General features: G+C 44.2%; 1 protein-coding gene across 2 annotated transcripts in view; it reads right to left on the bottom strand.

Annotated features, from left to right (window-relative positions):
• Positions 1–14,630, bottom strand: part of ISM1 (isthmin 1) — a 325,195-nt gene that overhangs the window by 279,823 nt on the left and 30,742 nt on the right. For both annotated transcript variants that reach the window (XM_063125344.1, XM_063125345.1), the window contains exons 2-4: positions 11,327–11,566; positions 2,991–3,264; positions 1,200–1,343 (exon numbers count right to left, since the gene is read on the bottom strand). In XM_063125344.1, coding sequence (XP_062981414.1) covers positions 1,200–1,343; positions 2,991–3,264; positions 11,327–11,566 — 658 coding nt within the window. The remainder of the gene's footprint in view (positions 1–1,199; positions 1,344–2,990; positions 3,265–11,326; positions 11,567–14,630) is intronic.

The raw sequence follows: 14,630 nt of genomic DNA, 5'->3' as shown, positions 1-14,630 counted from the left end.
TTCCTGACATAATGCAGTTTTGAATGCTTTTCACTGGTATGTGCATTTTTAATTGGAGAATTTTGAGATATAACTGAGTTTCAGTTCACGTATTGGTTTGAAAGTGCGAAGTTCACATTAAAATGTGAATTGAATGAATTCCTTCCCCATTGTTACGTTGCCATCCTATAGCCAACATTTGGCCCATTGAGGAGCTGTAGGAAGAAGAGTAAGTGCTGTTGGAGAATGAAGACAGCACTTAAATTGCCGGAGTATCCAGGTGAATCTCTGGCAGTGGAGGCAGAAACGGGGCATATCAGAGGTATGCCAAGGACACTGGAGTCATTGGGAGGGAAACTAAAAATATGTTGCCTCCCAACTCCTGCAGTGAGCCAGCAAGGCTCAGGAAGTGGTGGTCGCTCCACGGAATCTCCCTCTTCCACACTATACAATAGCTTTGTTAAGGAGTAAGCTACATTCTCCTTGGGGGGATTACTACTGTGACATAGTGCGCTCATTTCAAGTGAGCTACAGCTTCATTCATGAGTGTTCTGAATAACTCAATGTATTTCCTACGTGCACATCTATAGTTAACACAGTGTGATGAAAAGCTGAGTAGGGAGCTCTCCAATGGCTATGCTAACTTATGGTTAGCAGCATGTTTTCATCAGCGTGAAGGGCCTCCTTGACCATATCCAGTGTTTGCATAAGACACCACATTGGAGGCATTAGGCTTAGAACTTGCAGAGCTGCTGTGATCCCCTCCATGGGAAAAGCACAGCATAATGTTATATTTCTCTGTGCTCTGAAACATGGTGTCACTGCACAATCTCTGAGGCAGCACATTATCTTACTAACTTTTTTAAGCAGTACAATAAATGGAGAAAGCAATCAGAACTTCAGAAGGAAGGATCCTCTTAATTCCTGCAGCACCCCATCTTGCATGAAATGCTTCCCCCCCGCCCCCTCTTGCCTCACTATCTGTAGTCTCTGTTTAAATTTGGAAGTATGCAGTGTGAACAATGTTGTTTGAGGTCTTTTAGAAAGGAAAAGCATTTTCTTTCATTCTGTGTTTTGTAAAGGCAGGACAAAGCTGACAAACGCAGATATTTGGTGGCATCTATTTCTACTATTTATCAATAAATATAATGATTTTCATTGGCAAAGGGTTACAACCAGGTCTATAAATTCAGGTCAACTGCAGTTTAGCTGAGCCTAACCTGGACAGTTTGGCCCGTCACATGTCCTCGATTCAGTAGCTGTGCAGGCGTACCCACAGGTCCTTGTGCGCTTCTGATTGCCGCTTCCACAGGTTATACTACAAATGGACCAAGGGCTCCAGTCTCCCTCGCCATCTATGTAGTCTGCAAGGGAGGAACAAGACAAATTAGGTGGGGAAAAGTTGATTAAAATAAAGGCTGGCTTATAAAAGTAGATGCATCAAGAAAAACAAACAAATAAATAGTGTTGCTAGCTAAGGATTGGTTTGGTCTATCCAAGCGTGACCTGCAACAAAATGTTGCAGCATGGAGCGTTGCTTTTCAGAATTCCAACCAGCCATGTTACTCCATTCCATCCCTTCCACTTTTCCATCTCCCCACCCCCTGTCAGTCAGCATTCTTTGTCCACTGAGCGTGTTCAGTCCTCAATGGACTGTGTTTGAATTTTATTCCCCCACTCCCCCATTTATGGTTTTACTTTGTACTTCTGTAAATGATGGAATTCCCCCAACCCTGCTGATATCATGCTCTTCTGCACTGATGGTGCCATTGTGGCTACACAAGGCTCTACATTTGAAGAATGAGTTCGCTATTAGATTTTAAATATATAAATACTGATAGACATGTGTGTTCCCCTCAGGAAATGAATGAACAAATACATTAAACATGTTGAAACATGCTTCCTTTTTAATCTGATTTCTGCCTGACTTTCTCCTCCCCTGCTAACCATTGTCAGTGGTGTCCAATCATTCTTGTCTCATCTCTAGAGCATTATTACAAACTAGCTGTACCCGGCGTAACATACGCCGTTGTAGCATATCTTAAAGTTTATTAATTTAATATCGCATTTTATTTATTTATTCATTCACAGCAGGCGAGCGGCCTCCCACCTGGCCACCAAGGGCCCCGGCCATGCCTCGCTCATGCTCCGGACCATGGTGCTGCCCCCTTTATGTGGGGGGGAGCGAAGAGGCAGAAAGGGGGGTAGGATTACCTTGGAAAGCCTGGGGCCAGAAGGGCTGGAGGGGTGTGTGGGCTGCTTGGAGGCTGCTGATACAGCGCCGTCTGGCAGACCTGGGTGGCAGGGAGGTCGGAGGGAGGGGGAGCAGGTGTCCCCCTCTCCCCAGGGTTCCAGTCAGCCTTGGGCCATCCGCCCAGTTCGTGTGAGATTAGGCCGGGGCCTGGGCTCACAGCAGGCGAGCGGCCTCCCACCTGGCCACCAAGGGCCCCAGCCGTGCCCCGCTCATGCTCCAGACCGTGGCGCTGCCCCCTTCATGGGGGGGGGCGCGAAGAGGCAGAAAGGGGTAGGATTACCTTGGAAAGCCTGGCGCCAGAAGGGCTGGAAGGGTGTGTGGGCTGCTTGGAGGCTGCCGATACAGCACCGTCTGGCAGACCTGGGGGGCAGGGAGGTCAGAGGGAGGGGGAGCAGGTGTCTCTCTCTCCCCGGGGTTCCAGTCAGCCTTGGGCCATCCGCCCAGCTCACATGAGATTAGGCCGGGGCCTCAGCTCACAGCAGGCAAGCGGCCTCCCACCTGGCCACCAAGGGCCCCAGCCGTGCCTCGCTCATGCTCTGGACCGTGGCACTGCCCCCTTCATGGGGGGGAGAGCGAAGAGGCAGAGAGGGGGGGTAGGATTACCTTGGAAAGCCCGGAGGAGTTGGGCGAGGGGCTTAGCAACCTGTATCAGCTGAAGCCACTCTAGAATTCCTGAAGGCAAAGTGAGCGTGGCAAAACGGTAACATACCTATATAGATCCTGAGATGACAGCAAGCGGGTTAGAATGCTCACTCACCATATTCTGGCTGTTCCTTTGATTCAAATGTCCGGTGACTAGGCGCTTGCCTGTCCCACCCACCATTAAGGGGGTTTAGGAAGTTGCTGTCTCCAGTTGTGCTATCATACTTGTAATCCTGGTCACCGCTACTCATGCGGGTGACTGTGGGTGCTGATCTCTGCCACCAGTTCCGCCAGTCTGGTGATGGGACAGGCCAGCTGGGCTTGCTGCTTTCTTTTTGAAGATCCTTCTCTGATTCAGAGTCTGTTCCATCAACAACCTCTATAGTCACCTGGAGAATTCAAGATAGCAGGTCTGTAAGCAATCAGATCTCAACGCCTGTTGCCCCCTAAAACCAACCACCACCACAAGTAACAACAAAAGCTGTTGATGTACCAGTAAGAAGTTTGATAAAGAAGAGACAAAGGGCAGGTGCTATCTTGTAGCTGGGGTGAAGGAAGGGCTTGTCAACTGTGTGGAAATTTGGAAAAGCTGTGAGTCCAATGATAGGCAACAAATAAATTATTTCTGCTGTCATCTGTGGCACTGGTCTTCAATTGATGGGTTTGTGCCCTCACCTCAGATGGTTTCCACTAGTGCAGTGTTGTCAAATTCCTTTCAGCCCAAAGCCTGAATTCCATTGCACAGAAGCTCTTGAGGGCGGTACTTCAATGGTGGGCCCAAAATATATTTAAAAAACAACAGAATCTCCTATTGCCAGCAGCTAAGCCTTAGGGGAGCCATTTTGACCTTTTAGAATGGGGAGAAACTGAACCAAAGTCTGGAAACTGCTCGATGATTGGCAGTTGGGGGCAAAGGGGTGGGCCTGGGGAATGGGGCACAGCTGGATTGGGACCCTGGCAGGCCAAAGTTAGCTCACAAGCCTGAGGCTCTTCTTTTTAAAGAGGAGAGAGGGATTAGATTCAAAGAAGGCTGGAAGTGCTTAGAAGATAGATGCAGCTTTTTCATCCTGGCATGGTAAGTTGCACCTAGAAAAAACCCCACCCCATCTTCTGTTCAGGATGCTGGAGCCCTGTCCCCCCTGCCCTCGTAATTGGTCATCCTAAAGAGAGGAGGAGGTGGGGGGGGGGGAAACAAGAACATATAGAGAAAAAAGCAAAGTGAGTCTTGCTAAAGTTTGGAATGTAAGGTGAGCCCTGGATCCAAAAAGGTTGAAGATGACTGCTCTACAGCGAGACAGATTTTTAGAAAAGGCCAGGAGGACAAGATAGAACCAAGCCTGAACCTGAAAAATTAAAATACAGAGACTTAAGAAGAAAAAAGGATTACTTTAAGTACAGATGATTAGGAGCACCCCTCCGCCTTGCCCTATTTTTTTTATCTCTTGTTTCAGCACTGTCTTTTGTTTCAGCAGGAAGCCCAAAGGTAGCTTTTGCTACATAGGCCATCAGGTAAGTTGGAAGATAAAAGTGCACCCAGAAAATCTGGGACAGTCAACTGATGTCACCAACAATTTCACAGAACTAGCATAAAAGTTCACACACATTTCCTGCAAAGTTGGGTAATTTTGGTTTTGGCTTATTTAAAAGTATGGGGCCCTTCAACAGCTTTTGTCCTTTGCCAGCATAAAACCTGTGGCTATAAATTCCACAACTTAATTTGGTCCCAAGAGGGTTCAAAATTACAGCAATAAATCCCATACTAAGTTCAAATTATTATTATTATTATTATTATTATTATTATTATTATTATTATTTGCATTTATATACCACCCCATAGGTGAAGCTCTCTAAGTGGTTTACAAAGATTAAAACATTGAACGTTTAAGAAAAACAGATATAAAAAATTTAAAACCCGTAAAAGCATAAAACAGATAATATACAAAGTTTAAAAACTATAAAAACATAAAATGCATAATATACAAAGACAATACCTGTTTAAACAGATATTGATCTGGAGTTAGTTAGAAAGCTCAACATACACTGTTAAATGCCTGGGAGAAAAATCTTGACCTGGCGCCGAAAAGATAACAATGTTTGCGCCAGGCGAGCCTCGTCAGGGAGATCGTTCCATAATTGGGGGGGTGCCTACATCCGAGTAGGCACCCGGAGGAGGGCCTAAGATGTTGAACATAGTGTACAGGTAGGTTCATGTCGGGAGAGGCGTTCCATCAGGTATTGTGGTCCCAAGTCGTGTAAGGCTTTATAAGTTAAAACCAGCACCCTGAATCGGGCTCAGAAACATACAGGCAGCCAATGTAAGCGGGCCAGAATTGGTCTTATATGTTCGAACCTTCTGGTTCCTGTTATCAATCTGGCCACTGCATTTCGCACAAGCTGCAGCTTCTGAAACATCTTCAAAGGCAGCCCCGCGTAGAGCACATTGCAGTAATCTAACTTGGAGGTTACCAGAGCATAGACAACTGAAGCCAGGTTATCCTGTCCAGATTTGTGGAGATATTAAAAAGATAATTCAGAAACGCCATAACACCTCCTAGCACACATTTTATATTTCTATTTATTACAGGTAAGGAAACCCTTTTCTGACAGACATAGAAAGTTCACTGACCAAATTATATGATACTGTTTTACATTTTCCAAAAACATCCTTCTGCAATTTGTCATTTTTTGAAGTTAGGTTAGCTTTATTGTGGCCATGACAGGTGTATTTATAGAGATTGTCACAGAGCATCTGGAAGGGAAGGTTAAGAAAGCTGGTTAAGGAAGCAGGAGGACCCTGAACATGGGGACAGAAGAGAAGGGTACTGACAAGACGATTATGCCCAGTGGAAGGTCATGTGAACACCAGGGAAAATTCAAAGGAAACTGGACAGAGATGCTTAATGGCCACTTTGGCACAGAACAAGCAGCCAGGATTCTCGAGAATGGGCAGGTGCACACAGCCCACTTGTCCAAACTAGGGATCCTGGTGTGCAATTACTATTATTTAGTCAATTTATATCCCACCTATATCCCAAATACCCTAGGTAGTATGTAAAGTTAAAAATAAAGTTACTTCTTTTAAAAGCCAGAATCACAAACCAGGTTTGTTCTGGTTAATTAATCCTGGGTTGTTTCGCATTTACTAATGAATCCTGGCTTATTTTAATTTTAATTCTGCAATATGATCAGAATTGTGTGTGTTCATGTGTTTTGAAAAGAGGAAAAAAGGAAAATAAATATAAGAACAGAAGAAGTATATATATACACACACACACACACACACACACACACACACACACACACACAGAGTCTCTTGCTGGTTTGTTCATTTGTGTTGCACATGATTGGCAGTGTCTTTAGAGAAGCAGCAATGGAGGACATAGTGGGGAGAGTGTGGCATGTTATATTCTGTACACATGCGCAGAATATAACGAGCACTCTTGTGGCACATAAAAACTAACAAATCTATTATTGCATATTGCAGGTGAGGCTGTGCAGGTCCTGGACCAGTGCCTAGACTCAGTAATGGGCTGGATGAGGGCCAATAAACTGAGACTGAATCCTGGCAAGACGGAAGCCCTGTGGGTGAGTGGTTCCCAAGTCCGGGAGACAGGCTCATTGCCTGTTCTGGATGGGGTTGCTCTGCCTCTGAAAGAACAGGTTCGTAGTTTGGGGGTATTCTTAGACCCATTTCTGTCGTTGGAGGCTCAAGTAGCCGCCACAGCTCGGAGTGCCTTTTACCATCTTCGGTTGGTTCGCCAACTACGGCCTCTCCTGGACAGGGATAGCTTGACCACGGTGGTACAGGCATTGGTAACCTCAAGATTGGATTACTGCAATGCGCTCTATGTGGGGCTGCCCTTGAAGCTGCTCCGGAAGCCGGAGCTAGTGCAGAACGCTGCAGCTCGGCTGTTGTCTGGAGCTGCCCCTTTCCAGCATGTAACTCCTCTGTTGAGGGAACTGCACTGGCTGCCTATTCGCTACCGGGCCAGGTTTAAGGTTCTTGTACTTGTGTACAAAGCCCTAAACAACTTGGGACCAGGATATCTGAGAGAGCGCCTTCTCCCTTACCAACCTGCCCGGTCACTGAGGTCATCCGAGGGCCTGCTCCTGGTGGTTCCACATAGATCCATCCTCTGTTTGGAATCCACCAAGGGAAGAGCCTTCAGCGTGGTGGCGCCCCTCCTGTGGAATTCCCTGCCTCTGGAGGTCAGGCAGGCGCCAACCTTGTACTCCTTTCGGCGCCTCCTGAAAACATCTTTAATCCAAGAAGCCTTTCTTTAACATGCAGCCTTGGATTTCTGTTTTTGCTTCTTTTTAAATTTTGTTTTAACTGTTTTATTCTGTTTTTATTTTCATTTTACCTTGTACACCGCTCCGAAATTTTTCAATGGGGAGCGGTATATAAATATTCTAAATAAATAAATAATCAATAAATATGCCATCCTGAACTAGAGTCCTCATTGTCAGATACATGAAGTTTTCATTTCAGTTGACAAGTATGTATACAACTTAAGCACAGTGATAGTTCACAACAGCAGCTATTGAGTTATTATTTATTTATTTATTTATTTATTTATTACATTTCTATACCGCCCAATAGCCGGAGCTCTCTGGGCGGTTCACAAAAATTAAAACCATTCAAAATATAAAACAACAGTATAAAACCATAATATAAAATACAATGTAAAAGCTCAACCAGATAAAAACAGCAGCAATGCAAAATTACAAATTTAAAACCATGTTATTTAAAATTTATAAATTTTATAAATTTATAAAATTTATAAAATTTAAAAGTTATCACCAACTGCCCAAGTTTTGCTATAGTAGGAGAGGAAACCATTGTCCCAATAAGTTCTCATTCAACAATTACATGCTAGAGTCTCCCTTTGAAGCTCGTTGGAGGAATGGCGACATTCAGGTCAGCTGTAGGACGTCCTTGTAGAGTGAAATGTAGCAGTTTTTAATGTTAGCTGTTTTCCCCATTTATCCTTTAGAGACAAGCAGGAGGGCACTGCTGCCAGGTGGTAGTATATATCATGTTAGGGGATGAACAAGTGAATGAACTCCTAATAATATTAGGTCACAGTGTTGGCTGAGTGGATATGGGGTCAGAATTAGCATCTGGATTTGTTGCAGGATCTGGTCCCTCTGTTATGTATCCTGTTATTCCTGGTGGGTAGCAAGGACAGGCCTACAATCTGATATTATTCTCCAGGAGGACTACAGATTAGTGGCTTTATGTCACAACTGTAGTTGACAAGTGGTGTTCTCTCAACTTCTTTTCTGGTTCTGCCCTGTAGTAGATTATTTGAAGCAACTGATTCCACTCCCACCACAGGTGATACTTAACACAACAAAGCTAAGATGGCTTTGTGATTCCTCATTACTACTGTGAATGGCCACTGTTCATATCTTGGGTTGGATCCAGATTTACACTGAATGAAATGTGGTGACAGATGTGGACTTCCCCAGCTCCTCCTTCCCATGGCAGCCCCTCCAGTCCCCCAAAAAAGCTGCACAGAGTCAGGATACCCTGATGAGTGCTGAATGGGGTGAACTGTGGGGTGTGGGGATCCCCCCAAATCCACACACCTTCAAAGAGCAGATCCTTTTCACAGAAGTTCTCTTCCTCTTGCAGAAGGCAGATCTGGATTAAACCCACTGCATTTACTTAAGCTTTATGCAGAAATGTCCCATACTGTACTTCTTGAATTTCCCGGCCATTTGGCCCCATCTCGATACAACTCTTATACCCATGGTATGTACCCGCCAACTGAGGAAAACATTCCATGCATGACTAATGCACAAAATCTCATCCCACAATAAACCCGTTACTTTTCCAGGTGCCACAGCACTCGTGTTTGTGCTGCAATGTAGTAACATGGCTACCACACTGGAAGTGTGGGGAAAAATGGCTGAAAACTGGAGGAAAAGGAGAGTTCAAATCAAGAAGTGAGGTATCAGAATCCAAGTCCAGGACCTCCTCAGAGCTGGGCCGCATTTAAACAGGCTGGAAAAGCCAAAAGAACATCACACAGAAAATGGTTTGGCAGCCAAGCCCACTTGCTTGACACATGACTTCACGGTTTCGGAGGGGAAGAAAGTGAACCTGTTGCACACTGAATAGCCCTGCTCTGCTGGCATGACTGCATGAGCTGGCATGTGTCAAATCAATGGTGATCAACAAAGGAGCTTTTCACCAAGAACGAAGAAATCTCTGCTCCCAAAGGAAATATGTTGCTGGCTTTAAAAAGCACCTCGTTTTCAAGGACTTCCTGTGAATTCGTTTACTTGAGTGCAGTGGTGCATTTGGCCGCTGGTTTGGCAACAAAGTTAAAAAAGCAGCCATAGTACAAAAGTAACAGCTGCTCGGGTTACCCTTCCAAATGTTTTCATGTCTTGCTAACACTGAAACAATTGCACGAATGGCACAGGGGTTGAATAAAAGTATTTCATTATTGAAACAGATCCAGCCAAATAATCAGTAAACAGAAAGGCACTGTATTCATTTCTGTTGGCAGTAGGTTAGTACAATTCTAGAAATTCTGTGTAAGAAGGATGTCAGTGACTGCTGTCTTGTATTGTGAACATTTAAACAATGACTTACCTGTACTGATCCAAAGATTGCTGTGTGTGTATGTGTGTGTGTGTGAAGGTGAACAACTCTATCTGAATATATATAATGGACTAAACTTAAAAAATATAGTAGATTCTGTCTTATAAAATGTAAGACATTAAATCAGCAACTTATATAAACAAAATGAAAATTTAAGACAAGTGATTCTACTTTAAATATTGCAAAAATTCTGAGTGAACTTGCTCAAGATCCAGTGCTTGCTTCAACTTTGTGTGAGGGCTCAAAACCCACCCTCTGCAACTCTATGAGCCAGTTCAGAGCTTGCCATGCTGAATTGGCAAAAGTACCATATTTTCCGGCGTATAAGACGACTGGGCGTATAAGATGACCCCCAACTTTTCCAGTTAAAATATAGGGTTTGGGATATATTCGCCATATAAGACTACCCCACAGCCGCGGCCAGCCTCTGTCCTTGCCCCTCCCCTTTTGTCTCCATTGCAAAAGTCGGCCTGTCCCCTAGTTCCCGCTTTTCAGCAACTCTAACCCACCCTTCAATAGCGGGTGGAGGCAGACTCTGTAAGCACGCCGCTCTCAGAACCAGGCAATCAGGCACGACTTCTCGTAAATATCGTTGGGAATGAAGTATTTGTAAAACCTTTTATCCTACGGTGCTATGGCTGTAGACTATCTCTTCGTGCATTTTGTTTGGGGAAAATTTAAGCACAATTTAAATCGATGGGTTTTTTTCATTTGTCCATAGCAAGAATACTTAGGCTCGCATCCCTGATGGCAGGAAGAGCTGACTTGTGGTCTCCTGCATAAGGCACTTTTACAGTGCAATCCTCAGAAGTGAGACCTATTGAGTTAAATTGGGCTTATTTTTAGGTAAATGTATAGGTAAATTACAGCCTTAAATTATAATGATGCACCATTTGTGTTGAAGTAGTTAAGGAGCGATATTGCATTGCCTTATTCCTACCGGGAATTTCCATGATATTCTGACTAGCTTGTACAGCATGGAAGACTCCGCTGATTAGTTATTTTTTCATTTAACTGCAAATTGAAAGCACGGACTGGTGGTGAGGGATTTGTTCTTTGGCGCATGCGCACAACTCGGAGCCTCCCATTGAGCGGATGTGCGTTCTGGGGGCTACGTTGGTTGTGGTAGAACGTGTGTGTTGCGGGGTAGGGTAGGATTGTAGCTCGATTCTGTGCAATTTTACTCCCAAGTAAATACCATTCGGTTCATTGGGGACTTATTCCTAAGTAAGAGGGCGTAAGATTTACAGCCTAGTGGTGGGGAGGCTGCTGCTGCTAGAGGGTGTGCATAGGTGGCACTTAAAGGCGGCGGGGGCGGGGGGGGGAGGGGAATCGGCAGTCTTCACGGCGCATGCGCGATGAGGGAGCTTGTGTACGCGCATGCCGCTCGGCGCCATTTCCTAAGAACGTACTGCTGCCGCCGCCCGGCCCGTCTGTGTTTGGAAAGGCGAAGTGACTCTTAAAACCGCCTGCGCTGCCCCGGACAAAGATTTCTGTTGCTATGTGTACGTGGGGTAGCCATTTAAACACCGGGAGAACGGGGGAAAGGGAGGGCGAGTGTCAAATCTTCGCGGGGAGAGGGTGTGCTGGTTGTCGATCTTCTACCCCGCTTCAGTGTGGCGATGCATGGTCAGCACCCGCCCTATAAGACGACACCCAGCATATAAGACGACTCCCGACTTTTGAGAAGATTTTCCTGGGTTAAAAAGTCGTCTTATACGCCGGAAAATACGGTATGTACTGCTTGTGCTTGTTTGAATGTGAGTAAACCCTCTGCACTATCGGGAACTCTGAAAAAGGCAGGGATTTTGAACATAACAGAAGAGCGTTACCTGGATATTAGGATTTTGCCCATTGATGTCTGCTTTTGAAAGGTCAGGAAAGTTTGGGAGATCCAGAAGGAAAGATCTTGGTCCATCTCTTTGCAAAGATGTATGCCCAGTCTCCTGCCTGAATCGCTGTTTGGAAAATGGCCTGTGTACTGCTTGGGGGTCAGGATAGTCCTGTCTGTCCTCTGGGTTTAATGTGAAGCTGGTTTCAGGAGATGAAAGGCTATCTGTGTGGAGGATGTCCTGAGGGGGAAAAGGTGAAAGGAAATAAACACGAAATTATAGACAGCAAATTAAAGGTAATAATTAAAGATCCAGAGATGTGCTAGCAGAAGAAATTCTTGTAGTGAATTCCCCATGAACTGCTGTGCAAGAGCAAGTAGAACATTGTGTGACACTGTGCAAGACCTTATGGGACACCTTGTGCTAGCAGCGCACCACAATCCTGCCCCATCATATGACATACATCACATGGCAGCATAGTCATGTATGATTGTTTCACCGAGAGTGCAAGGATCTAATGGAAAATGGGTCAAATATGTTCTTCACAGTAATCTACTGTTTGCTTCTTGGTAGGTAAGAAATTTGTAAGTTCGGAGTTTATTTATTTATTTATTTTATTTATTTATTACATTTCTATACCGCCCAATAGCTGGAGCTCTCTGGGTGGTTCACTTTAAGTTTCTAATAGCTTAAAGGTTCCAGATGTTTTCAGTTGCCATCTAATGGAAGAGCTATTTTTTTGAAAACTGCAAGGTTAAATTGACACTGACATTCAAATGGAAGTGGAGCACCAGCCTTTATTAGGCAGTTTTGAAAGTCTTAGTTCTTGCACATAGGGGGCTGAAGGTTAACCATTAGGCCCAAACACCGTATCTCTAAAAATAAATAAATATTTCAATTCTTTCAACAACAATCCAGTTCATTGGGCAGTATCCAAGTCAACATAAAATAAGCTGTGTTAGAGTAATGCCGAAAGTGTTAGTTGGTACACTAGGTTTACCTGGAAAAGCTGTTGTGCCAGTTAACGCTATTGTTGTTGTGCTAGAGGTCATACAAGTTAGTGCAACTTAATTTACATTAGTGTTAATGTCAACTTGGATACTGCCTCTTACATTTATAACAACAGATTAAAAAATCTAATTGAAATGAAGGGAATGGCAATTGTTTAGCTCATTTGAAAGCAATATAAGTTCATCCTATGTCTATTGTAATATCTGAGTTATTTGATGATGTCAGCAGCTTCAAAACAACATGTCTTATTTCCAGATGTAATAAAACAGTACTAAATTCTCATAGAGTTGTCAGCATCACTAATGCCTCCTGTTTTTATTGGTTTACCTCTCTTTTCTGCTAACGCTGGAAAGCGGGCGGAGAATGAGCTTAGGAGTTGCACTGTTCTCCAGGAGGAGGAGGGCCTCAGAAGCAGAACATCGGAAGCTGCCTTATACGGAGTCAGAACATTGGTCCTTCTAAGCCCAGTCATTGTCAACATTGACGGGTAGAGGCTCTCAGGGTTTCAGACAGAGTTCTTTCCTAACCCTATCTGGAGGCGCTCGGGATTGAACCTAGATTTTCTGCATGCAAAGCAGGTGCCCCACCGCTGAGCTATGGCCCGTCCCATTACAGGTCACCAAGTCATCTTCATGGTTAAGGATTTGAACCTGGGTCTCTCAGGTCCTAGTACAACACCCTAACCACTACACCACACTAAGGTCCTACAAAGTCTTACTATTTTATCCAGATCAGCCTTCGTCAACTTGGTGCCCTGCAGTTGTTGTCCATTGTTCCCAGCTTACATGGCCATTAGGGAAGGCTGATCAGATCCCTTCTGACTGGGTTTCCATGTCTTGCCACACAAAAGGCAAAAAACACCTTGCTGTAAAACCATGTGTGTGTTTTTTCAAAGAGTCAGCGTGGTGTAGTGGCTAGAGTGTTTGGAGTTGGGAGATCTGGGTTCTAGTCCCCACTCAGCCATGGAAACTCACTGGGTGACTTTGGGCCAGTCATAGGCAATCAGCCCAACCTACCTCACAGGGTTGTGGTTGTTGTTGTGAGGATAGGATGAGGATTACGTACGCTGCCTTGGATTCCATGGACGAAAAAAGGTGGGATATAAATGTAATAAATAAATTCTCACAGCTGTTTATGGTTTACAGTAGACAGCTGCTCTCTGCTCTTAGTCTCTCCTCCTGCCCATCCTCTGAAACCATTCACCACCCTTTTGCTAAATTTCTTTCTGAATCTACCACCTGCCAAGTAGTGTTTTCCTTGGTCTCTTGAAGGTCCACAAGGCTCACAATAAACTATTACTATTACGTTTATGATATCTTGTGTTTCAGATGCATGACTCTTGTTCCCCTGTCTTTAACTGGATTGCTTTCATAATAGTTTTAATTGTAGTTATTTTAACCTGTCAGTTAGTGACTCTTGTCTCCCTGTTCTTAATTTGGCTTGCTTTTATAATTACTGTATCTTGCTTTTATAATGACTGTATTTCTAGCTATTTTTAATCTGCTGATCTATGACTGTAATAATAAATTTGATTTGATTGAGCCTCTAGGTCGCAGCTTGATCTATGGTGGATCAAAACAGCAGCGCTACCACCATAGAAATATATGGTTAATAATAATAATAATAAAAATAATAATAATAGAATGGCATCTACAAAATGCATGTCTGGGCTTTTTTTTTTTTTTTAAATTATATTCTGCTCTTCAGCCTGAGGGCGACTCAAGGCACCTTCCTCAAATGTTCTAAATACCATTTTAAAATGCTTAAAATTAAACAAATTCATCATTTTAGAAAACAAATTTGTGCAAAATTATGCAACATGCTAACATTTAGCCCCATTTTGCTATGGGGCTAAAGCGAATGAGCTGACGTGCATGACTGAAGCCCATAAACTTTTAGGGTGGGGATCCACAAAATTAGAAAAGTAGCAGATCAGAGGCCTCATTAGGTGACACTCACTGAATAGGCCTGTGAGCTCTGGTGTACACACTTTGCTTGCAACAGTAATACTGCGAAACACTAGTTTACCTCTGAGAAAACTCCCCTCCCTTGGATATTAGGACAGCACAGCTGGATCTACGCCTCTAGCAGAACAAGGTGGAAAGCAGGTGGTCCTGAGACGGTAGAACTGGTTCTACTACTTCAGATTACAGGTGTGTATGTATGTTGGGTGTGTGTGTTTCTGCTTGCCTAAATGCTGCTCACAAGCATTCAATCAGGGGGGTGCACTTTTGCAAGCACCCCACCACATGGGGGATTCATGACTAAGATGAGGTTTGAACCAGGGCTTTCA

This window comes from Elgaria multicarinata, chromosome 4 (genome assembly GCF_023053635.1).
Source record: "Elgaria multicarinata webbii isolate HBS135686 ecotype San Diego chromosome 4, rElgMul1.1.pri, whole genome shotgun sequence".
Taxonomy (NCBI): Eukaryota; Metazoa; Chordata; class Lepidosauria; order Squamata; family Anguidae; genus Elgaria; species Elgaria multicarinata.
This window is presented reverse-complemented; position numbering and strand designations above follow the sequence as displayed.